This window comes from Pangasianodon hypophthalmus, chromosome 3 (genome assembly GCF_027358585.1).
Source record: "Pangasianodon hypophthalmus isolate fPanHyp1 chromosome 3, fPanHyp1.pri, whole genome shotgun sequence".
NCBI classification, from domain to species: domain Eukaryota; kingdom Metazoa; phylum Chordata; class Actinopteri; order Siluriformes; family Pangasiidae; genus Pangasianodon; species Pangasianodon hypophthalmus.
Window position 1 is genome coordinate 30,458,242 of NC_069712.1, and position 24,546 is coordinate 30,482,787.

General features: G+C 37.8%; 1 protein-coding gene across 3 annotated transcripts in view; it reads right to left on the reverse strand.

Annotated features, from left to right (window-relative positions):
* The window catches only part of cdh23 (cadherin-related 23), a 229,770-nt gene that overhangs the window by 197,936 nt on the left and 7,288 nt on the right, over positions 1 to 24,546 (reverse strand). For all 3 annotated transcript variants that reach the window (XM_026939035.3, XM_053232580.1, XM_034302581.2), the window contains exons 2-3: positions 13,282 to 13,382; positions 9,656 to 9,730 (exon numbers count right to left, since the gene is read on the reverse strand). In XM_026939035.3, coding sequence (XP_026794836.2) covers positions 9,656 to 9,730; positions 13,282 to 13,363 — 157 coding nt within the window. In that variant the 5' untranslated portion in view covers positions 13,364 to 13,382. The remainder of the gene's footprint in view (positions 1 to 9,655; positions 9,731 to 13,281; positions 13,383 to 24,546) is intronic.

The window sequence follows — 24,546 nt, forward strand, 5'->3', positions numbered from 1 at the left end:
GATGTCACTGATTAAAAAAGAATGATAAGCAAAACTATAATTTTGTAGCTGTTTTAGGGATGTAGAAACAAATGTATGTTAGTTAATGTTACAATCTTCTCAGGATTCTTTCTTGATTAATGCATATAGATTATATTTGTGGCTCTGTGTGTGTGTGTGTGTGTGTGTGTGTGTGTGTGTGTTTGTGTGTGTGTGTGCGCGCGCACACAGTGAGTGCAAATAAGGCCAGGATTCTTTCGTGATTAATGCATATAGATTCTATTTGTGGCTGTGTGTGTGTGTATATGTGGGTATGTGTGTGTGTGTGTGTGTGTGTGTGTGCAGTGAGTGCAAATAAGGCCAGGGGATCCTCTCTTCTTGGATTAAATATCTATGTTGTCTGTGAGCGAACTCTATCATTACTGCTGCATACACACACAAATACAGACACACACACAGAGACAGACAGAGAGAGAGAGAGAGAGAGAGAGACATGCACACACGCACACACGTACACACACACACGCACACACACACAGATACACACACTTACTTATTATACATTCCTTGTGTACCACAAAAGCACACAGCTTTAACACACACACACACAGGCAGACTTGAACATGAACATGCACATGTATTACAAAAGCTTGAACAATCTACCAACACACACACACACACCATACACTAGCAATATGTAGGCTTGTACACACATTCACAGGGGCACATACATACTATACACATCATTATCCACAGGGGCATTTGGGTTTACACACACACACACACCCACACACACATTTCTTGCTAACCTCACCATGACTTAACTCGATACATAAGCAGGTAAATGAAACCAATCTATCATTAGGAACCTGATCGCCGGTCCACAGTGTAGAGTGGCCTGAACGCACAAACTTCACATAACACCAATGAACAATGACACACATTCACACACACATTCACACACAATCACATGAAGATGCTGCCAGCACAACATTTGCTTGTCTTTGGAAGGCCAGACTGAAGCAGCTGCATTCTAGACACTTGCAAATATAGTAAATCTATGAAGGACAACCAGCGACACCATGAGACACCAACTACAAGTTCGTTTATTTTAATATAGTGATTATATCAGCTATGCATAGGTCTGCATTAATTTTATCTAAATGATTATGTATTTGCATGAAATGCTTTACTTCATCAAACCACCTACATTTGTTGCCATGACTCCATATAGATTTATTAAAACATTCTTACTGACAGCCAAGCAAACTCTCATACATACACACAGACGGGAGAAACCATGCATGATGTAACAGATTTACACAGAGACTCATATTAACTGAACTACAGTTTTGTTATTGTTTCCAAGTTTTATAAAATAATCCTTTGATAATCACTGATGTGGTGACACTTTCAATAAGAAGATGTTTATTTAACATTTATGGAAGAAGTCTCCAGTGTCAGTGCTTTGTAACAGTCTGTAAGTTTTCCATGACTGTGTATTATAAGAAGCAACCGAAGCAGAAGCAGCCTTTATTTGTCACATATACATTACAGCACAGGGAAACTCTTTTCTTCACGTATCCCAGCTTGTTAGGAAGGTGGGGTCAGAGCACAGGGTCAGCCATGATACAGCGCCCCTGGAGCAGAGAGGGTTAAGGGCCTTGCTCAAGGGCCCAACAGTGGCGGCATGGTGCTGGGGCTTGAACCCCCGACCTTCTGATCAGTAACCCAGAGCCTTAACCACTGAGCCACCACGGCCAACAAAAGTGCTATAGTGATAACTTGTCTTGTGGACATTTCACAGTATTAAACTCAACAATAAATGGACAAAAAAACACAAATTGCTGTGGTAAATATAAAAGACTTCGGGACACACTATTACAGGAAAATAATCCGCTTTGCATCATGACACATCACACCACCCTTACGTGTTTTATTCCTTACTTATAGCACAGAGCTGTTGAATGCTGAATCGATTCTGATTGGTCAGAGAGTAAGTCCATCTGTTTTTGAACCATATTAATCTTGGGAATTTATTCTGAAAAATGACATTTTAAAATCCTGCAGTCCAATAAATATTTATCTTTGCTTCACTGAAACAGTGAACACAAATACTTCATAGGATCCAATTGAAGCAGAGTTTAACCGATGTGACGGTGCAGGGAGATTTGATTTTTATATTTATTCAGTACAACAATGAATTAATAACTTAATTAATAATAGCTACACTGTTAAACTTGTAATTGCAGAATTTTTTGTTGAAATTTTAAAGGAAGCTATCTTCCATTGCAGCTTAAAAACCAGGCGTCAAATCACAAAGGTTCTGTGGCACTCTGCTAATCATTACATTGTTTTTCTTTCTTTTACTCGATTTACTTCCCATAACCTTTTCATTATATCTGATAATCATTCTTCTATTTTCGTATTCTGCCTCTGGAAAGCTCCACTTTTTGTTTTTGTTTTCAATATTGTGCAATAATGTTGTAGTTTACAATCTGCACAGTTAGATGTCACAATTTGTATATACGTTCTGTGATCATTTGTATTGAACTTGTCTTTCACAACTGTGGTAATAATTTATATGGTATGTTCATTTCTGTAATATTGCTGTGTGAAGGCTTAAGCTGAAGCCAGTAGCAGGAATATTTCCAAACATTATGTATATGTGCATCTTGGGATTTTGTTCTCACTGTGACTCTGTAATTAGTTCAACTATTTTATATTAACCTAAAAAGCTCTTATGTTGCACATTTTTGTACATTTAGAGATGGAGAAATATAATACTGGCTAATAAACCAATTACAATGTCCAAATAGGTTCAGCTTTAGATGACTGATTATAGGGTCTTTTTTAATATACTGGTTAATTTATATTCATTGCATGTGTACATAGTCTGTGTGTGTGTGTGTGTGTCTGTGTGTGTGTGTGTGTGTGTGTGTGTAGAAAGGAGATCCACGCTCCTAGGATAAACACACCTTCTTCAGCAAAATCAGTGTAACAGCATTAATATATCAGCATCAGTATAACTATTAACATGTTTTTAAATAATATACATTAAAAGTGTGTTAAACCAGCACAGGTCACAGGTCACGTTGCATTTGACCCAACCTCTTGTTAAGACAGGTGCTGCATCCCAATTCGCCTACTATCCATCCTAAATAGTATCGAGAATAGAATTAGTGTGTCCTAAATCGTAGTATGTTGAAATGAGTATCCCAAAGGAACCGGGATGGTCTACTATTTCTGGTAGATTTCCGAAGTGTGGATCCATGGACGCTTTCAGGTAATACTGCCCACCACTCCTTGCGCGAGGGAGGAGGACGAGGCAGACGAGTGTAACGTCAGTGATGCGTCTTCAGTATTTAAGGGTAAGAATTTAAATGTTAAGCACTAGTTTGTTTATAGTGACAGAGTGTATAACTAGGCAACAGCGTTCTCTTCCATTACATGACATGTTGGTATGTCCCACTACCTGCATACTCTTTTGCTACACACTCAAAAGTATGTACTTTTTCTTCAAAAAAAAAAGAGTACATACTTTTAATGCATGGTATTAGTAGTCGAACTGGGACGCAGCAAGAGTAGAAAAGTAGAACAGAATAACAGAAGAGCTGCATACTAATCTTTTAGGCGAGTCATAGATTCACATATTTAATTTATTAGCCAAGTCTTCATCAAACATTAATCATCAATAAGATTACACAATTTAAATGATCATTACTCAGTATATCTTCTACTTACTTGTATAAAGAAATAAACTTACTAGAAGTTTCTAGTATGCAATGCATTATTCCTGTTAATTTAGCTAATGATTTGTTAATAATGATAGAGCAGCTACATTTCTGTTCTGCCCTGGAAGGACTGCGGTCCATAGGTCTTCTATTTCCATCACATCCACATATTTAGTTTGCTCAAGCAGCTATAAAGATCAAGAACTGCTAAATTCCCATGTGACTTATTTACTATACTATGTCCCTGTTCCTCTTTTCATCAGCAACTAGACAGTGACTAAATGAAGTATTAATTGTTGATAAACTGAAGTGTCAATTAGCAGTGTACTGAATGCTTAATTAATAAATCGTAAATGTATATTACATAGTAGTAATTAAGGCGTAATTGAATTGTTTGTGACCAGGTTAAGTAAGAAAAAAACATGATGGGGCGTGACAGTTTAGAGGAAAAAATAAACAATGACATTGTGATGTGATGAAACAGTCACTGTTACTACCCAAAAACGAATGGCGTTATAAATTTTTTTAGTTTATAATTATAATTAATATAACATATAATGATGTGGAACGCCTGTGAAACAAGTTTGTTCATGTCATCGCTTACGTTATAACATCTATAATCAGTCTCTCACCATCCTCTTTTATTGAATATAGTTAACAAAATATTGATTTGCCTTGCAGTCAGCACCACTGTCAGAGCTGCTGTTACAGAAAATTAATCAACACCTTCTGACCAATCGTATTTGAGAATTCAACTGCACTATTCTATAATTATGGTAAGTAAATGGGGCGTGGTTAACAATTATTTATTCATTCTTAGTACTCTATAACATGGTCATGGTGGATCTAAAGCCTTTTTTTTCATGAACCCTGGATGGGATGCCAGTCCATCACAGGGCGTCACACACATTCACAGGTAGGTGTAGCTTATCCACTTACTGGCATCTTTTTAAAAGGTAGGAGGACAACCATAGGGACACAGGGAGAACATGTGAAACCCCACACAGACAGAAACCCGAGCTCAGGATCGAACTGTGAAGCTATAATGCAGCAACTCAACCTGCTGCACCACCATGCTACCCTGACTTATTAACAGTACAATAAATTATTAATATGCAACCTTTAATGTCAAATGTTAGCAATCAACTCACTAGGATGAAGCAGAGAAAAAATAAAGACTAATCAATGAAAGCCTAACCTCCTCTGCCCAGCCATTTCCACTGTTTTTTTTATTATTTTCCATTTCTGTCATATTCTGTTAAAAAAAAAAAAAAATCGATTCTCATGCTTCATTAAAGCCATGAATGTCAGACATTTTTAATAAAGCAAATCCATTTTTCAGCACTATGGACTCTATGCACCTTTTAATAGACAAACCACAGTCACAAAAGGAATAATGAGATTAGCTATTGGTTGAAACTGAACACAAACTCCACTTCACAACCTGCCAGTTAAGTGGCTCTTAATTCTCTCAGTGCCTGAGACGTTTATCATACCGTATTTTATCAGCCTTGTCTCATTCCCTGCCATTAAGGGGGAAAAGTTGGTGTCAGTGGAGTCGGAGGGCACTGTTAAACTACCATCATGCTTATCTCCAGAATGCCCTTTACCGAATGCCACTTGGACCCGAAGCATTTTGTCATTTCAACAGACGAGTGCATCTGCTACAGTTAGCTAATTGACTAATTAGTCTAATGAAGTCACTTGCCAATTCGTTAGCAGGCAAACACAGCGGTCTCGGCGGAATTACAACACAAGCAGGAGCGTAATAAATCGTTGGGATGTTAAGCTATTGCAGGGGGATTCAAGTGCATTATGGAAGCACAGGCACAGACTTTTTACAATCATAAACACACACATATACACAGCATACGCACAATCACACAAATTAAATATTGGTCCAATCACCACAGTACTCTCAGACAAGGGTACTATGGCACAGGACTACAAAATCCACTGTACAAGTTTAACTGTCTTTAATAAATAAGAAAAATGTTAGTTATGGTATAAGAGGGATAAAACTCTTTGTTGAGGATTTTCCATTAAAAGCACACCCTGTCGTGTTTTATTCCTTACGTAACTGATTGTGGCATAGGTGAGCATAGTTAAAGTAAGCTGACTGGCTAACATTTTTTTTGTCTTTTAAGCGATTTTACAGTTTACAAAAATGTGTACATTTAAGGAATATATGTTTATTATGTAGTATGTGGAAAAGATGGGTTTTCTAGTGATTTAAAAAGATAAAATAAAACCATTAAATGCATTTTGTTCCTAAATCAGATGAATTGTCGATATAAATCATCATGATTTCAATATTGAACAAATCAATTATGATTTTTTTTAGGCATTATTGTGCAGTCTTATTATTATATAATTTATTGCCATTTTGATGTCATATCCTCATATTAGCACACATACATCTACACATTCCACAGAAGCATATACCTTCATACACACACACACACACACACACACACACACACACACACACGCACACATACACACACTCCAGTGGGTGGCTGATTCAATGTGTTGTCACACAGCGGATGTTCTGGAAGTCCTCCTGTGTGAGGACATCTGCGACACTAATAAACCATAATGCTGACAAACTGGTAGCGTCCGATCACACACACACACAGTCTCCCAAAACAAGCCATCACCATCATCCAATCAGACATGGCTGAAGGCTCCAAGTCAAGCAGGGCAAAAAGGACAGAGACAGAGAGAGAGAGAGAGAGAGAGAGAGAGAGAGAGTGGTACTAAGGGCAAAAGTGCTTAGCCCTAAACACAACTATTCCAAGGGCAAATTGCTGTCCTTATTCCATCATTTATCAAAAACAGGTACAGGTTTAGTGGTTTACTAGTGCAAAATCTGAGAAAAAAAAAATCCATCATAATACTTTAAAAAAAAAAAATGCCCCCCCAAGTGGTATAATTTGTCATGTCTAATAATCTATTCAAGGTTATATCTGTAACCAACATGGCATCACACTTGCAGGTTAAAAACAATTTGCAAAAAGATACAAAGGTTGAAGTTATGTTTTCTTGGGGCGGTGGGGTTAGTACCTCTTCTTCAAGCATATGAAATCTGACCATATCAACTTTCTTTGTCTGAATTTGTTTGAATCTGTACAAATTGTATTTAAAAATCACTTTTAATGTGTTCACAGTAGAGGTTTCCTGTAAGTAATTAGACTAAGCAACATTAGCCTAACCACTCCTCCCAAATCTCATAGCATCTTCATTCTAATAGCAGTTTCACTGAACTGGAAAAGCGCGGAAAAGATGGAGTGAATTGGATATAAACTTTTGGCCTTATAGAAGAGCCTCATGAGGATATATCTGCGCCGCAAACACCCTGCAGGTACACACACTTCAGGTAAAGGTGACAACATTTCTGTGTCCATGTTAAGAGCGAGCAGTGGATTTGTGGCTGAGAGAGCCTTCTATCAGCTAACTTCGATATATCTTTTTTAATTCAGGCCTCATGACAACACCGGGCAAGGTGAAGAAAAAGCTGACACTCTCAAATTGCCTTGTCAATCATCGGAGTCATCCTTAAACTGATGAAATGGATGGCGAGAGGGAAAGGGGAGAGAGAAGGGTAGCATTAAAGAAAGGAGAACATAAGAACGGAACGAACAGAGATAGAACGAATTGCAAATTAACCTTGACGGAAACATGAGTTCACTATGGAGGTCAAAGACGTTTCAGACTTTGTACTATATAGATAATATTTTCTGGCTTCATAGCCAAGATTGTAAATAAATGATGTAGTACATTACATAGGGGTACACAGACTTGAGTCTATTAACAAGCACTGGTTCTTTTTCATCATTATCAAAAATCTGATCCAACTGTGCTTTGTGATTTAATGATCTAAAATATATTTTTCACATAAAATTACATCAGGAGTTATAGTTACTGAAATAAGCTCTCGCTAAACCAGTCATGATACTTTCCACTCTGAGAACATTTCAGTGAATAAAATTGTCTTTGCAATCAGAATAGCTTATTACTGACTACACTTTCAGGAACAAAAGGCTAAATCTAGCACCCGAAATGGTTCGTCTTGTAATTCTGCGGGAACTCTTAAACAAAGAGTTTGCCTTACATTTCCATGTAGACCCTTTTTTAGAAAGTTAGAATTATTAATTATTGAAAGAATCCTTGAGGAGCCGTTTCTTTTAACCCTGAATCTCAGATGTGCATTTCTGGACACTGTTTAATTCTAGTGGTCAGAGGCTGAGTGGAAGGGTACCGTGATAATTTTTTTGCTAAATGGCTGTAATTAATTATAATTTGCTAAATGAAACCACAGAGGTGAAAACAACTACTGTTTTCTGCTTTTTTCAGTCACACCAAACATGAATAAAATTCACCTGGCTAGAAAGGCAATATGACGAGCAAGATTACATTTGCTTGATGTAGCGGTTACTAGCCTCTGTCTTGTGAGCCAACAGTTTTTCTCTGTTCTATCTCGATAATCAAGCACATTTTATACAGCTGCATTTTCCTCCAGAATTATTAGCAGAAAAACATCTCATTTGTGTTACAGTGGTGGTTTGGTATATATTCTGTAGCTTGTACACGTCATCATTTGTGTCAATATTGTGCTAACCTGGTGCTACCAGTGACACCATGGCAACCATGAGCGAGCAACGACACACAGTTTGTACTAAAGGTGCAGCATTCATGCTATGTTCATGCCATCTTGATAACCCTTCCATACTAACACTATGCTCTAATGGTTAATCTCAGGAAAGAATGAGGTGGCACTGGGAGAAATGAAGAAGACAGGAAGGACTGGTGTCAGATAAGAGGTATAAGCGAGGGACGAGAGGAAAACAGAGCAAGTGATGTGTGTGAGAGAGGTGTATTAGCGTTGGGGGAGAGTTTGGAAAGACGTGAAGAAGGATGGGGAAAACGAAGAGAGGAGTGAGATCTGGAGTGTGATCTGACTGCTGAAAAGCTCTCCAGCACATGTAACCCTGTCAGCATCCCCACACACACACACACACACACACACACACACTTTGTCCAATTATTGGACATACATCTGGGCAAAATATGTTTATTTTGTCCTCTACAGACAGCTGCAATTTGTGTGACCCAATACACACAAGCATATAAACACACACATACACACACACACACACACACACCTGTAACTCTCTGGCCTTTTGGTTCAACACGTCACCACACGTGTCTCAAGGGCAAACTACCAACTACATACCATCATCCCACCTGCCGAAATCTTCAGACTGCCACTTTCTTTCTCACACACACACACACACACACACACACACACACACCCACCTTTACAAAGCTTATTGACCACAGATATACTACAGCCCTCTATTAGAGCCAGTGATTGTGCTCTGCTGGATTTATTCAACGTTTACTCCAAATACCAAACATGATAAACAGAAAATATACTTTCAAACCAAAAAAACACTTAAGGTTCTGTCTCTATCCTTTTTCGTTATTTGTACTTTGATTGGACAATGTATGCTTATACTTTGTCTGTCTATTTTCGGTTTCTCCTTCAAAGGCATTTTGTGGGAAAAAAATGAATGATAGAGTAAATAATCCACCTCATTCACATTCATTACACCTGTGATCTATTTCATGTGCGTCTTCTCAAACACTGCTAATGAAGTGTTCCAGATTTGCGAAAAATATCAGCACAATCAAATCCCAGATCCCAGTGTTTCACTCCTTGTAATCACCTGACATGACTCAATTCTAGACAGAATGAAAGGTGCGTTTTGTTTTCTTGCGGCAGGAAAACTTGGCAGGTAAAAGTGACTTCACACTGTGTTTTATATAATGACTTCATTATCCATCTAGATCTCAATTATGTATGTCTATAGTTGTAACATTAAGCAAAGTGTGTGTGTGTGTGTGTGTGTGTGTGTGTGTGTGTGTTCAGGACTTACCCACTGGAGTGTTCTCGTAAATGAGCAGGTACGACTGGAAGAAGTAGTTCTGGAACCGTGGAGGTTGATTAAAAGCTACAGGAGAAAAGGGACAGATATCAACAAAGCAGACAACACAGACACACAGACACACACACATACACACACAAAGAAGAGCGCTGAAGCATCTGTGTTTGCGAGACATCTGATAAGAAGCACCAAAGAGGAGCCCGAATCGATCTGACATGCCACAAATAAAGACCCATGAGATGACAGCCCATTAACTTCATCTCACTAATCAATATCGGTGCAAAGTGTGTGTGTGTGTGTCTGTCTAGGTATGTGCACATGTGTGCTTTCACCATGACAGTGGTTCACCTACATATGTTTCTGAAGCAGGTCTCTATATATACTGAGCATTAATTTCATATCATAAAGCTTTACAAATACACACACACACACACACACACAAACACTAGAGTGTATTGTCTCCTGGAAGATGTGTGCATCTCTGAGTCTATATATGAAGTCAAATACACAGCTTTTATATGCCTATTTATAAAATTATATATTATAATTTATAAATTATATGCCATTTATAAATCATTCTTAAGTTTTATGTTGGCACTAAAATAGGTAAGGCATTCTCAGATATCCTGCTAAGTTATCTAGCTAGTGTTAGAACCAAAAACATTTATTAATATAACCTATAAAATCCTCATAGAAATCCTGTAATGGTGTGTAAGTTGAAAATAGTGTCAGAAATCTTTTCAGCATAGTTAGCTAGCATTAGCAGTAAAGATTATAACCATATTAAAAAATGACAAAAAAAAATGGAAGAATTTAATTAACTGCATTAAGATCAATTCAGGTATCCAAGCTAATCCTGTGTTACTTCATTAGCGATACCATTTTTTTACATTTATGAATATTAATTAAAAAGTGTACTTAGAAATGTCATCAAATTAGCTTCCATTAGCCAGCTAAATAGCATCGTCTTTGATTATGAACATGTACATAAATGCCAGATTAGCTCGTGTTAGCTAGCTGGCAAGTTAGCAGTGAAGATAATGAATAGTAGTGAATATGAAGTGCAAATCTTCTCAAATATCTTATCAAGTTAGCTTAGTGTATCCAACTATGAATACTCATGAATGACTTTAACATATTTTAGATAGTTAGATAGCATTAACTTTGCTTATTCTAGCGAGCTAACTAGTGTTAGTAATAAAGTTTATGAACATTTATATGGCTTAACCTCTTGTCTCATTAACATATTTAGCTAGCATAAGAAATGAAGCTTACAGTCCTCTTAGAAATCCTGTCAAGTTTGTATATTTTAGTTAGCTAGTGGTAGTAATGAGGTTTATAATCATTTAGAAATATGACTCAAAATCCTCTCAGAAAAAAATCCTATCATATTACCTGATTTTAGCTAGCTAGCATTAGTAATAATGTTTATAACCCCCTCAGAAATCCTGTCAGGTTAGCTAGTTGGCTAACAAAACTCATAAACTGCATGCTAATATGAATGCTTGCTAGAATACTTCTATATATGGGCTTAAATACATGCTGTTTATGGTCTGCAGACAGAATTTGTCATCTCCTGAGTACGTGATCTGTAAGCTATTTTGTTAGAAAGATCAAGCGAAGAAGTGGTAGCACTTTGATCAAGCTGTTGGGTATCCGTGTGACAGTGTGTATGTGTGTTTATGTGTGGTACCATTTAATGCAGAGAGAAGTGAATGAACAGACAGAGAAAAACAAGACAGAAGACACCTCTCCACACTTAAGCATGCTAACAAGAACCAACTGATAGAATGTCTCTTTTCTCATTGCTCTGGATATGCTAATTATTGATAATTAATGGTGATTAATAAATACCACAATGTGTGAAGCAGTAAATTCAGCTTATGCTATTTAGCAGGTTTAGCCTCCAAGAGGCTTTTAATTGAACTTAAGTGATGAGAGGCAGTCAAGAGCTCTCGTGTTTAATCACATCTCTCCAGCCCTGTTTCTCTCTAGCTGTTTCTCTCCATCCTTCTTTCTCTCCATCCCTGTATCTTTCCATCCTTTCATCGACTCATCACTTCATATTAAGCAGCTCATGCAGACAAGCTAATTCAGTCTCACACCACTTCCCTCAAAGCTTTCATCTTCTATCTCGTTTCCCTGCTCTATCTCTCTCTCTCTTTCTTTCTTCCTCTTTTTCATCCTCTCCATACTAAATATTTAGCTAATGTTCTCTCTCATTCCTTCATTCTTCCTCACTCTCATTCCTTCACTTCTCCCCTCTTTCTCTCTTCTTCTCTCTTTCATTCCCCTTTATTCTTTCTCTCTCTCACTCTTTGGTTCTGTCTCTTTCTTGTTATATTATCCTCTCTCTGTAAGTCTCTCATCCTTTATACTCTCATTCTTTCATTTATTCTCTGAGCCCCTCCATTATTCTTTCATGCCCTCCATCTCCTCTAATGTTTTTATCCATTCTCTTTCAATCTTTCTCTCTTTTACTCTCTTCATCCTCTATCCTCTTATTTCCATTTTGCTGTTTTCTTTTATTGTTTCCTTCTCTCTTTTTATTCCCTCCCATCCTTTTGTCTTCATTCTCACTCCCAGTCTTCTACTCTGCCTCTTTCTCACTGTTATTTTTCAGTTCAGTTCTGTCTTTCTCTTCTCTTATACCTTCTCCCTCTTCCTTTTTCCATTCTCTACATACTTCGTCTTGCCTTCTGTTTCTGTCTTATTCATTCATTCTAGTAAATTGTCAATATACTGTATATTTCTTTTCTATTCCCCATCATTTTTTACATCCTTGTCTGTCTCTCTCTTCTTTCGGAACACCTTTTGTTTCTTGCCTCTCTCTTTTTCTCACTCATTTGCTCTCATTTCTCTTACTCATTCCCTCCTGTTCTCCCTCCAACTTTTCTTCTCTCTTTTGTTCTTCCCATCCCTCGTTCTCTCTTATTCTTTCTCTTCCCCCCCCTCTCTTATTCCCCCCATATATGTCTCTTTCTCGCTGATGTAAAGTCATTATGCTCAGTGTGTTCAGGCATGCAGCGAACAGGACGTCCCTAATTTTCTCTCGTTTTCTTCGTGGGGCCACAAAGCCCTCAACAATCACTTAGCGATAATAACCATGAAAATGCTGTTCCAATAGGATCAGCCACGGCTATTAGCTCCAGGAGAGAGAGAGAGAGAGAGAGAGAGAGCGAGAGATTTGATACAGAGGTAAATGTGGGGAAGACAGGTGGAGAAAACAGGAGCATCAGAACATCATTCAGCACGTTATGAAGTCGTGGTGGCATGGCGTTGATAACTCAGCACAGCATGACTGGAGATGTCTAGCACATACATACACTCACACTCACACACACACACACGCACAAAGAGCAAAAGGACTGGCTGTTGATCTAGCAGGAGTGTGAAGAGTGACAGGCTGGTGGGAAATCTTGATTGAGCGGGTGAGACAGGATGAGAAGACGACAGGTGGAAAAGCAGACAGGTAATGAGACATCGCCGGGACAAATAAAAGAGTGGAGCTCAAGAGGATGAGGATGAATAAAAACGGACAAGGAGAGGCGAACCGAGTTAATGCGAGTACACTGTGAACTTCAGTTTGTGTGTGTGTGTGTGTGTGTGTGTGTTACCTTCACTGAGTGCTTGTAGGAGGAAGGAAGAGAGCAGCAACTTGGCCACCGTCATCCTGCCAACGGAACCTTCACTCCACATCACCTGCACCTACTCCACACTGTGCATGCGCGCACACACACACACACACACACACACACACTTATACTTCAGTAAAATAGCTTAACAAAACCACAGCAGCATGATCAGCCTAGATCAGAATTACAATAATTACATGATTCTACCCTGAGCACACAATTCTTTCGGATACACCGACATCTATGGTCGTTGTATTTTAGCATTAAAGCATCTTTCACTGGTTTTTACTTAAGACAGAAAGTTAAATTCTCAAGACTCCGGACCTGTCCTCTCTGAGGCTTCATTAGGGCCGGCTGGTATAAATGAGCTGGCAGAGCTAAGCCCTCCTTTTCTTTCGTGGAAAAAATACAGTAAAATAAATATGACTCAATTTTTGCCATTCACACTGTCTTATTTGCGAGTGGCTTAAACTGGATTATATTTTTTTACTTATACGAAACCTTTTAAAGAACTATAACACCATCAATGGTTGCAAGTAAAAAATACATTGAATGGTATGAAGTAGTCATGGACAAGTCGAGCCAAGTGATTAAACTTAGTGACACACCCCCTAGATTTGGTGTCCACTGGCGCTAATTTATTTAACACAGTTTTACTGATGCGTCCTTAAAGCTAACAATAACCAAATGACTAAAATGTAACTATGAACAAAATTTAAATTATCTGTTAAAATGAACACATCCTAGTCATATCCTGTGAAAGTAGGTGGCTCTTGGTCATGCTAAGTGATAAAAAAAAAAACTACCAGACTAGCATCTGGCTAGATGTTTAGCTTCCTTAACATAAACACCAGACTATTTATTAGAAGGCAAAGAAAAATTATAGGAAATGTGTAACAGGTATAGAGTTTAATCAAATTCACTCTTGGTATTACGCTCCTAAAGGGCTGTAACTGTGGAAACTGTGCTGTGCTAAAGGCACACACTGTGAGATTCTATTACAGACTCCTGTATTTAATTCAGCTCATTTAAGGGGACTTGTAAGATCGAAATTAATGATGTGTAATCGCACTGAGTGTAACCTCTGTGTAATCAGGATAATCAGTGACGGTGTGTTTGCTGATATTCATTGAGGATGCCACATGAGGAGAAAGTGAGGAGGGTACTTAAGAGTTCACTGTAATATACTGCAGTTGGTAGTCGATATGATATGCTTTGTGTAGTAGTAGTTGTGTCTCAGGTATTTAATGATAAACTAAGCTATCAGATAACAATGTACTCTATGACTCATTGCTAAGTGTTTCATCTATTGCGTGGTACTAACTAAGGCTTAATGAATAGTTGAATAATATATACATTATGCATATGCAATTACTTACTAACAAGACAACAAATTATTAATATGTGGGCTTTAATGTCTAACGTTACCAGAATACAATGAACTGCAAATTACTGATGCCTTCCTGAACTGGCTTATCCTCATTACTGCATATTGTTAAGAATTCATGTATAGTTCTTTTCTATTCTGTTCATTTTCTAGCTAGAACCACAGTTCTGAAAGTAGGGTTTGTGATGTACTGTATATACATATCTGTATTGCTTTTTTAAAATCACATTATGTTGGTGTTGGAGATTACTATCATTGCTGTTATAGTTATTATTTAAGTACCATACATGGAAGTAAGAAAGTTATCTGTGCAATCTCTGTAATAATATAACTGTATTTGTTGATTAGATTGAATATGATGTTGAATAGACAAATTAATTCAGGCACATAAAGCATTTTTTTAATGGGGTTGAATTATTAATGGGACAAATTATCCTGTCAGTACTCCACCAAATTCCTGAGACTGTGCCTGAAGTTGCCTGAAATTTCATAGCAATGCGGTGAAAATCACATTAGGTGAAAGAGACCCCTAAAGGGTTATCGTTGGTGTCACGGTCTTATTGTAACAGAGCGGATAATCCTATTCAGGGCTGTAATGACAGTGTAAGGTGGGATCTCTGACACTTAATCAGACACTAAAGCGGAGGCTAAAAGGGGTTCTAAGAAAGCCGTAAAGCGAGGAGGTGGACTACGGTTACTCTGCGACAGGTGTGGGGAAGTGTGGCGGAACGCCGTGTGCCAGACATGCAGCAGATGACTCACTAAAAGAGCAATAGGTGGAAACGAGATCTTCGCTGTCCACTGGCTGATTCATTATTTAGAGCTTACTCGATCCTCGGGCTGTAATGCATTCAGAGAACAGTGCATTCCAGTGCTTATATTCTCAAACAAGGAGTGTTGTTGTAGCGTGTGAGATGAATATAACCCAGTGTACACACTATATATACCATACATACTGTACATCCTTATTTAAAGCAGCCTCAATTAAAAGTGACAAAAAATAAAGACAATATGGCCGTGTCAAAGTTGGTTCTATGTTAGATATTTGCAGCACGTTCGCACCTTCGATTCTGACAGCTTTTAAATAGAAACTGTGAAAAGGTTTTCATTCACCTTTTCCTAACATGCTTAATGTGATAAAAGCTTAACTTTGCTGAATATACAAAAGCAATGACAAAGCGACAGAAAAGCTTTATATTTAGTTTATGGGGTCATTCTTTCGTTAGTGAAATGAAATGTGGGAAATATTTGGTGTTTCGAGGTTGCCATTTTAACACTTTAAGCTGTTTCTTTATAATAGGGATTCTAAAAATTCTTGAAAAAAAAGTGAGAATTATTGTGTTATTTTACGATTACTGTTTTCTCCTTTACATTAAGCCATGTTAGGCTTTTTTCACATTTAAAATGTGCTTTTAGGTTTAGGCTTGACTCTTCCAGAAGTCTGTTAGATATCTGAACTCGCCATGGCTATCACACATAAATAGCACATGCAAAAACCTGTACATATCGTTTTCCTTCGCAACTTTGCGCGCAATGTAATTCACATAATTATCATTTGTAAATCATCCACGGAAAGCACCCGCTTTTTCACGTGCAACTTAGCAAGCTACGTTCATAGATTTAGGTTGGATGACATTGTCCGATGTGGATTTGAGCTACGTTCCTGGCAATGAATTGAGGAGTGCATATGTGTATGTGTGTGTGTGTATGCTTGTGCGTGAGAGACAGAGAGAGAGAGAGAGAAAAACAGTCACATTTGTTTTCATTTTTCCCAGTGTATTTCCTGGGTGTGATAATGAATGGATTGCCCTGTGCTGCACGTATTGCCACACGCACACAAACACACACACACACACACACACACACACACACACACAAGAAAACAGCATGAGCGATGCTTAGTCAACTAAGAGAATTTCTAAGAATACCTCTGAAATTGCTGTTTATCCTTTATGCAACTCAGCTAAGATGAAAATGCTCTTTCCCAGCCTAGTAACTGGTCAAATGCACTGTAATGTCTGCGGTAATGTCTGAAATAGACACTCCACATGGATTCTTCTCATAGTTAGCATGAAAAAAGATGCCAAAGCAGGCTCACTGTTTGTGCTGCAGAAAGGTGGCAGAGCTGATGCTGGCAAGGTGACAAATAGTGTTAGTGTTAGTCTCAATCAGAAAGACGAGCTGTCGCTCTGTGGAAAGTGCAGAAATGACAGAGACGCAGGACCCTTCAACACACTGCAACAGGCACCCTTGTTGTACTTCCTCTTTAGTTTGACATGTTTTCACCTGATTGAGGACAAAGTTGAAGCCAGTCTCAATGCACATGCAAAATAGTGGAGTTGTGTATGCAATCACTCTCTTCATCTGCAATTCTGAAATCCTAATTTCATAAATTTGAAGGTTACATTTGAACACAACTTTCATGTGCATGCTTATCATTTCTGAATTATCATTCAGGTTTTCAACCTAAACACACATTTTCAGTCCTAAAAGACTATAGATAGATCAGTGTTTTTTCATGCATATCAACCACACACACGGAGAGAACATTGTGTGCAATATCACACACCCTCCCTCCCTAAAACCCTAAACGACGCCTCTGCCAGGTCTGTCACACGCGCGGACACGATGGATTTAAAGGTAGCTGTGTGACACTGTGTGTGTATATTTATAATTAATATGTGGCATTCGGTGGCGTATAAGATTTATTTTATAATGACTTCACTTTTTTTAATTTAAATTCATCGACTAAAGGTTTCGATTAACAGTTTGCTACGGTATCCCCCAGTGTCTTCTGACCATCTTCTGATAGTGCTGGCAGAGAGAATCAGCCCTTACATCATTCTTACCTAAAGAGAACGATGCAGCAGCGCTTTAGTGCTTTAGTCTATCCAGCTCTCTCACCTCTCATCTGTACATGCTGCTAAACAGATCAGTTTCAATGTTTAATGCCACCAAGACCCTGGAGTGACAAAATGTCCATTTTTTGAACTATTACTGAACATTTTATTCATGAGAAATCAAAGTCAAATTATCCAGTATAAAAAGCGCACTCTTTCATATGCATCATTTTTCTTTTCAACATTATGGATGTAAACTTCGAGTAAAGGGATCCTCTTCATTGTGTCCTTTGAGGTCTTGTTCCTGTGGGTTTTACTCATTTCTCAAGTGTTTTTTTTTTAGGCAATACTGCACACATTTGTGCAACCTAATTAGATTATTAGCATCCACTAATAAGGCAGAATCTAATTCAAGCACAGAGCTGAGCAGTGGAGGGTTAGGGGTCTTGCTCAGGGGCACAACCGACAATGAGAGGATTTTAACTCACAACCTGGTCACGAGCACACAGCTTTAATTAAAGAGCTACCACTGCTTTTAGCATCAAAACAAAACTGTTTAGGTTAATAACCAAATTCTTTTTTTGCTTTAGCCATAACAGGAAAAGGATTTAAACCATCAAGTTACACTTTAAAGACACAATGGTACATCTATATACTACATAGCATACACTCTTAGAAAATGTAGAACCCTGTAGAAGTTCTTTTTTTTATACCAAATGTAAAGGTTCTGTGTATCCTACAACAACTGTTTTCACTATCCAAAAGGGTAGACCCTTTTTTTGGAAGCTAAGAAAGGTTAATTATCCAATGGAGCCTTTGAAGAACCTTGAAGAACCCTGTGAGTATTGGGTGACATTAAGAAATTAAAAAGTAAATTATTAAGAAATAAAGTGACTCATGTCTTTCCAAATTTTAAATGTGCTACCATAGAGTGCAGGCAGATTTTACCTGTCTTTGTCTTGTGTGACAGCCGTTTGTCCACACCATTGAGCTGGTGGTGTGAGACAGTGAATGTGTCAATCTCAAGCTTTCCTAAAATCACTTGAGGTTCGTCAGAAGCATCTTGATTTTTAAGACTTAAAGCATCCAATTTCAAGAAGAAATTGGGCAAGAGATAGTAGAAAGCAAAATGGCAAAGAGACATAAACACACTTGGTGTGTGCAATGGACTGCACAGATTGAAGACAAGCTTGGGGAACTTTTCAGAATGACGTCTGATTTTTTTTCGAACCCCTTCATCCAAAGTTTTACACGTGCTGTCTGCCCCTAAACGGTCTGGAAAGTATGTCGAGCTCCATTTTTGTTTGTGTCTCATGATGAAAAAAGCAGTAATGCTTTTTTTCATTATGTGATTCTTAACAATCCCACAGTGCTGTTGAAGCCTCAGTACTTTTCTATAACAGAAGCACAGACTGTAGTTCCAGCTGCAAATCACTCTTTCGTGAGGAAGAACTCATTCACAAGGACTTGTATGTTGGACAAACCATATAATGTAAACTCAAAAATACATTAACTAAAAAAAATTAATCATTGATATAGTGAAGTTCTCTGAGGAGATGTTTATATAACATTTATGGAAGGAGTCTCCAGTGTCAGCACCAAGAAACTGGAAAACACAAACTCCTGTTCCTTTATATTTTCTGACACCAGGACAGGAGTTTGTATTTTCTAGTTTTTTTTTTTTTTGGTAACATGACAAGCTGCATTTTTGTCCTTTTAACTTGAAGATAGAGAAAAAGTGAAGCTCTTGAGGGAACAGCTGATTCTATAACATACGTGATAACAGGAACTAACTTGTTTCTTGTATGTTCCACAACAACTAACATATATAAATGAATAAACGTACAAGTTATCATTCTTTAATTAATAAAATATTGTAATCGGTGGCAAACTTCTGTAGTATACACGGAATAAAACACTTTGTGATGTGCTGTTTAGTCGCACTTCTCCATTGCTGATTATTTTCCTATAACAGCACATCTTGTTGTGTTTTATACTTTACTTATCTCGTCATCTAACATGTAACAAACAAGAACTCCTGTAATAATCCTGTCCACTGTGAGATCTGTAAGCCATGTATTGTATTCCTAGCTCAACAACCATTTTTCTTTTTGGACTCCTTCAGTATCATGTTAAATTGTTAAATGTAATTTGAGTATTTTGAGACTCAAAACCTCAAACTTTGTGCCACTGGACAGCTGTCAAATGACAATTAAAGGAAGCGTCTTTCTCAGGTTATTACATCCACTGTTGGTCCAGCCAAGATCAATTTTTCATCACGATTTATTACATTTTGTATCACTGCAGAAGTCATCATGAAGGCGGCCTGGTCCAGACTCTGTGGAATGATGACGTCTTCCCTATTAAAATCACAGCTGATTGGCTTGATCCTCTCCTAATTTAGTGATGCTTGATTTGGATTTGAGTCTCGTTTAGTCTACGACTAATTTGATTTTAATTGCTAATTGTTCTGCCTGTGGCTGATCTGTAGTGAATTACAATTTTCTGAACAGACAGAGCAAAAGGTCGAGTAGCCAGTTAAGCCTGTAGTGATTATAGGCTGAAACCCAAGAGAACAGTGGGATACCGTACCCTCTTTCTTCGCTCTGTCAAAGCCAACGTGTCTCACCTCATTGTTCTTTCTCTTGGTCCATTCGTTCTGTACTTCCTGACTTGTCCTCCGTTTCACCCTCTATGTTCTATCTTTGCTAGTCTTGAGTTGGAGTTCATCAGCCCTCTCTCTTCCTTCTCCTCTTCTTGAGACAAAGTGCATGGAGAGGATTGAAGGTGAATTCAACACCAGTATTCCAAATGTAGAGATTTTACATGAAATCAAACATGGAGTTTAAAAATCACGAAACGACTCCCCACAGCAGCCACAGGAAAACCTCACTAATCTTTCACTTTCTCCATATTTTCTTGTGGATGACCTCAAAATAACATCAACCTCTAAACGCATATTAGAGACTTGAAACGACATCATCAGTAATCCTCTACATGGGCTGTTGAACTTTTTAACTTTGAGCTATCAACATAGCCCAATTGTAATCATTTTCAATTTAGTCTATCATAAAAGCTTAATATCCTGCCAAAGCCATCTGGTTGGGGTGATGTTAGCACTCAATCAATTAATTTTTTAAACACTGTCATCAGCCTGAAGCTCTAAAAAAGTTTTGAGGACTTTTAAAGTCAGACTTCTCTGCTTGCTGCTTCAGAATAACGATAGAATGAAATCAAATCTCTCTCTCTCTCTTTCTCTGTTTCGTTCTCTCTCCCCTGAGAAGAGGATCCCACCTAAAAACTCCCACTTGATGTTATTGATTGCAGTAGGATTGTATTTGACAGGACTTATCCTCACTCTCTAGCTGGAATAAGTAAGAGTTTTATGTTGCCTTAACCTCAGTGAAAGACCAATCGCTTATTCCCTCCAATCACAAACGATTTGAGTCATTTGGTATAAATTGGGGAAGGAGGAGCTGCAAAACGAGGGAAGACTATTTAAGTAGCATGGATGCTTTATAGTTTTTACAATTTTCATTTATACCACAGTGCTGCTGAATTCTTGATTCCGACTGGCCAGTGTTGATTTATTTTCTATAACAAGCACAACTCTCGACAGTAGTTCAACCTGTAAGGTGTACGCCAGACTCTCTAGATGAACGGTGTGTAATTTTTCATGGTAAAGTTTTCTGTGTGGAGACTGTGTCAACAATTTGTGACAGTCAGAGATAAAGCTATAAGCTTACGTTTTTAGACATGGGACACTTTTCAGGAAAGAAGACTTTGTGGTTTCTCTGTAACATGACAAGCTGCATATTTTGTCTTCTCTCTCTTCTCTCTACAAGAGAGGATAAAAGAGAGGCTGGTGAGTTAATAACTGTTTATAGCTGCTATAACATACGTGATAAAAGGAAGGCATGCGTCAAGGCTCTTCTCTGTTCTGGCACCTAGGTGGTGGAATGAACTTCCCCTAGATGTCCGAACAGCTGGGTCACTGGCTGTCTTCAAACGACAACTAAAGCCTACCTCTTGATGGAGTATTTCAATTAGCATTTTATTTTTAAAAAAATCTTGTGCTGTCTGTGTATTTTTCATACTATATTACCTCCCCAATAGAGTTTTTTAGACTGATAGTAATCTTAAACAAAGTCAAATAGTACTAAGTGTGCTGAAAGTTAATGCCCAAGGGTGAGACTTGAGCATAAACTGTTGTTTTTTTCGGAAGTGCAAATCTTTTGCGTATTCATATGGGATCCTAGATGCAGAAGGTGAAGCAAAAGTAGAACATCAGGATGAATCAGGTAAGTCCCCAGGGTGAGAGGAACCACATCAGTAGAAGTGATACTGTGAGACTGTGAGCATCTAGACAAGTGTGTACATTTGTTTTCCTACATACCTATGTGATAATGGGTTAGAGATACAGTATGTGTCTAGGTTTGTGTGTAGATGTTTTGAAGAGCTGCACTGGTGGCTATTATCAGAACAGGAGAGAGTCTTACTCTGCCGTCTCTCAAGCCCCAGATTTAACTGAATGAGCCTGTGCTTTCTTTGTCTCTTCAAATTTTGTTCCGACAAAATTGAATGAATTCAGAAAGGGAGAAAGAGAGAGAGAGAGAGAGAGAGAGAGAGAGAGAGAGAGAGCATTGCAGGCATCCAGAGTGCAGAGAGAGTGTGTGGTGTAAAAGTGTGGAAGGGAATTGGACATGAAGACTGCTGTTGGCAGTCTAATTATGAGTGGATCAAGTCTTTAAAAAAACTTCAGTGCAGCTTCAGTCAATGGAGAACATGGCAAGTATAAATTACTTCATCTTCATGGTCTGTTTACTACTTAGCCAAGAATGTCCCATTAACCCAAGCCTTCTTTTTTTATAACAATACTATTGTACTTCTTTTGAATATCGCATACATTTTATATCCATCTCAATTGTTATCAGCATAAAGTACACAAAGTAGATCTATACAAGTACATAAGTAGATCCTCGTGATGGTTGGTATGTGTGCACAGGTGGAAATGTAAATTAGATGAAAGCAAGGTGACCTTTTTGTTTCGTACTTACATGACAAATTTACCTTGTTAAAAGGTAATTCTATGAAATTCTATGAACATTAACTCTCTGTATGAGTGGAACTCCCTGCTAAGTAAAAATACATTGTAGCATGCAGTTCAAGACAGGATGTGAGTGTATAATCTCTGTATATGCTTTTTTGTTACACATCCAAGAAACATTATCCAATTCCATAGCAGGGGTCAAAACAGAGGCAGGCAAAATTAAACAAGCGTAATCCATAATCAGAAAAACGAGAGAAACAGGGTCTAAACCAGGAAAATCAGAATTAGAAAAGACTTAGAAACATGACAAACAAGGCTTGGACTTGACAAAACCTCACAGTAAGACTTCACAACGAGACATCAACACAACAGGGTATAAATAGACAAACTAATCAGAACTAAACACAGAACAGGTGAACACAATTAGGCAACAAGCCAATGACAAGAGAAGGGTGTAGAAAGTATTAAAAAAAAAACTAGAAATCAAAACAATACAAGCATATGACTTTCTTGCCTTGGGAACCCAAACACAAAAGGTGGAAACTGTGACATACTTCCTAAAGGGATTTGGCCTTATGGTTTCCATTAAGCATTAAAATAACTAGATACTGATGTGAAAAAGGTTAATGGAAACCATTAGGCCAAACAAGTAGGTCAAAAAAATTTGCAGACTAAAATAACCAGTCGGTTTAAAGACTTAGATACATACAGCTACATACAGGAGGATCCACTCTCAAGCACATTTTTATTTTAACTGTAGGTGTTTCTTAATGACTGAATACTGAGGCTAATTTACTGAGTACACTCTCAGTGTGTGTTATGTGTTATCATCCATTCTAGCTTCAGTCAGCAAAGACAAACTTTTATCACTTAGAGAAGAATGTTTCAAAGGTTTTTAATAATTTCATCTGATACAATCATATTTAATAAAACTAAAACAGTTCTTAGTAATGGACTTTGGTACCATTTTGTAAGTGTTGGTGGAGTACATTATCGGGAAGGTATATTAACAAAGAGAATGAAACCGTGAAAATTAATTAACTCCTTTATACTCCCATTATTATCACTCAATTATTTATCTTAAAGCACATTATCCAGTAAATACGATGAATTATTGAGTAACTACAGTGAAACTAATTGGAAAATGATTAATAATTATATTACATCTGAGATTTTTTTTTTTTTCAGAAAAATGGTCATATGTTTAAAAAAAATGGTGAATCTTTAATAAAACATGATGCTCTGATGGAATACCTTCACTTGTGTGCAGAGGTGAAGCATTTAAATCCCTTCTGCACTAGGGAATGTGCTGGAAACGTTCACCTCACTGAATTATACTGACATATTTATAAAACCTAATATTCTGCCTTGCTTTCTGCCTGTGGTCGTGTTGGCTTTGACTTTTGGAGGAATGAAATTCAGGTGTGATTCACATCAGCCTGACGAAAAACCATGGATCAATGAGCCGTCAGAAGAAAGGGGAGTTAGAGAAGAGTTTCCTCTGTCTCATAGCTCATCCCACAAAGGCTTTTGAGTTTATTCTATCGTTTCTCCACAAAATAAACTGTCAGAAGCTTGTGAAGCAGGGAGGAAAAGGAGAGGAAGGAGAAGAGAGCACTTATTTATCAAGTGGAAAGCTTGATAGGAGCAATAAAGTCATCAAGTGAGGGGAGAAGAGTCCTGCTTAACACGTTTTCTTGACCTTGTCATACAGTAGGGTGCAAAAGTCTGAGCTCAGTTCCAAGATCTGTTCTTATTTCATCATTTATACAACTTTTTACTCAGTTGATAATTGCATTAAAATGTTTTTAACTGCTTGAAAAATCTTCTTCTTACCAACCTGAAAGACCAATAACATGCTGAGCTTGATTAAAGCTTGTATCTCAAAATTTCTCATCTCCAACTAGGAAAAAAAAGAAAACACCCGTTCACTTGGAAAGTTGGGAAGGTCTCTTCAACCCAGAGTTCAG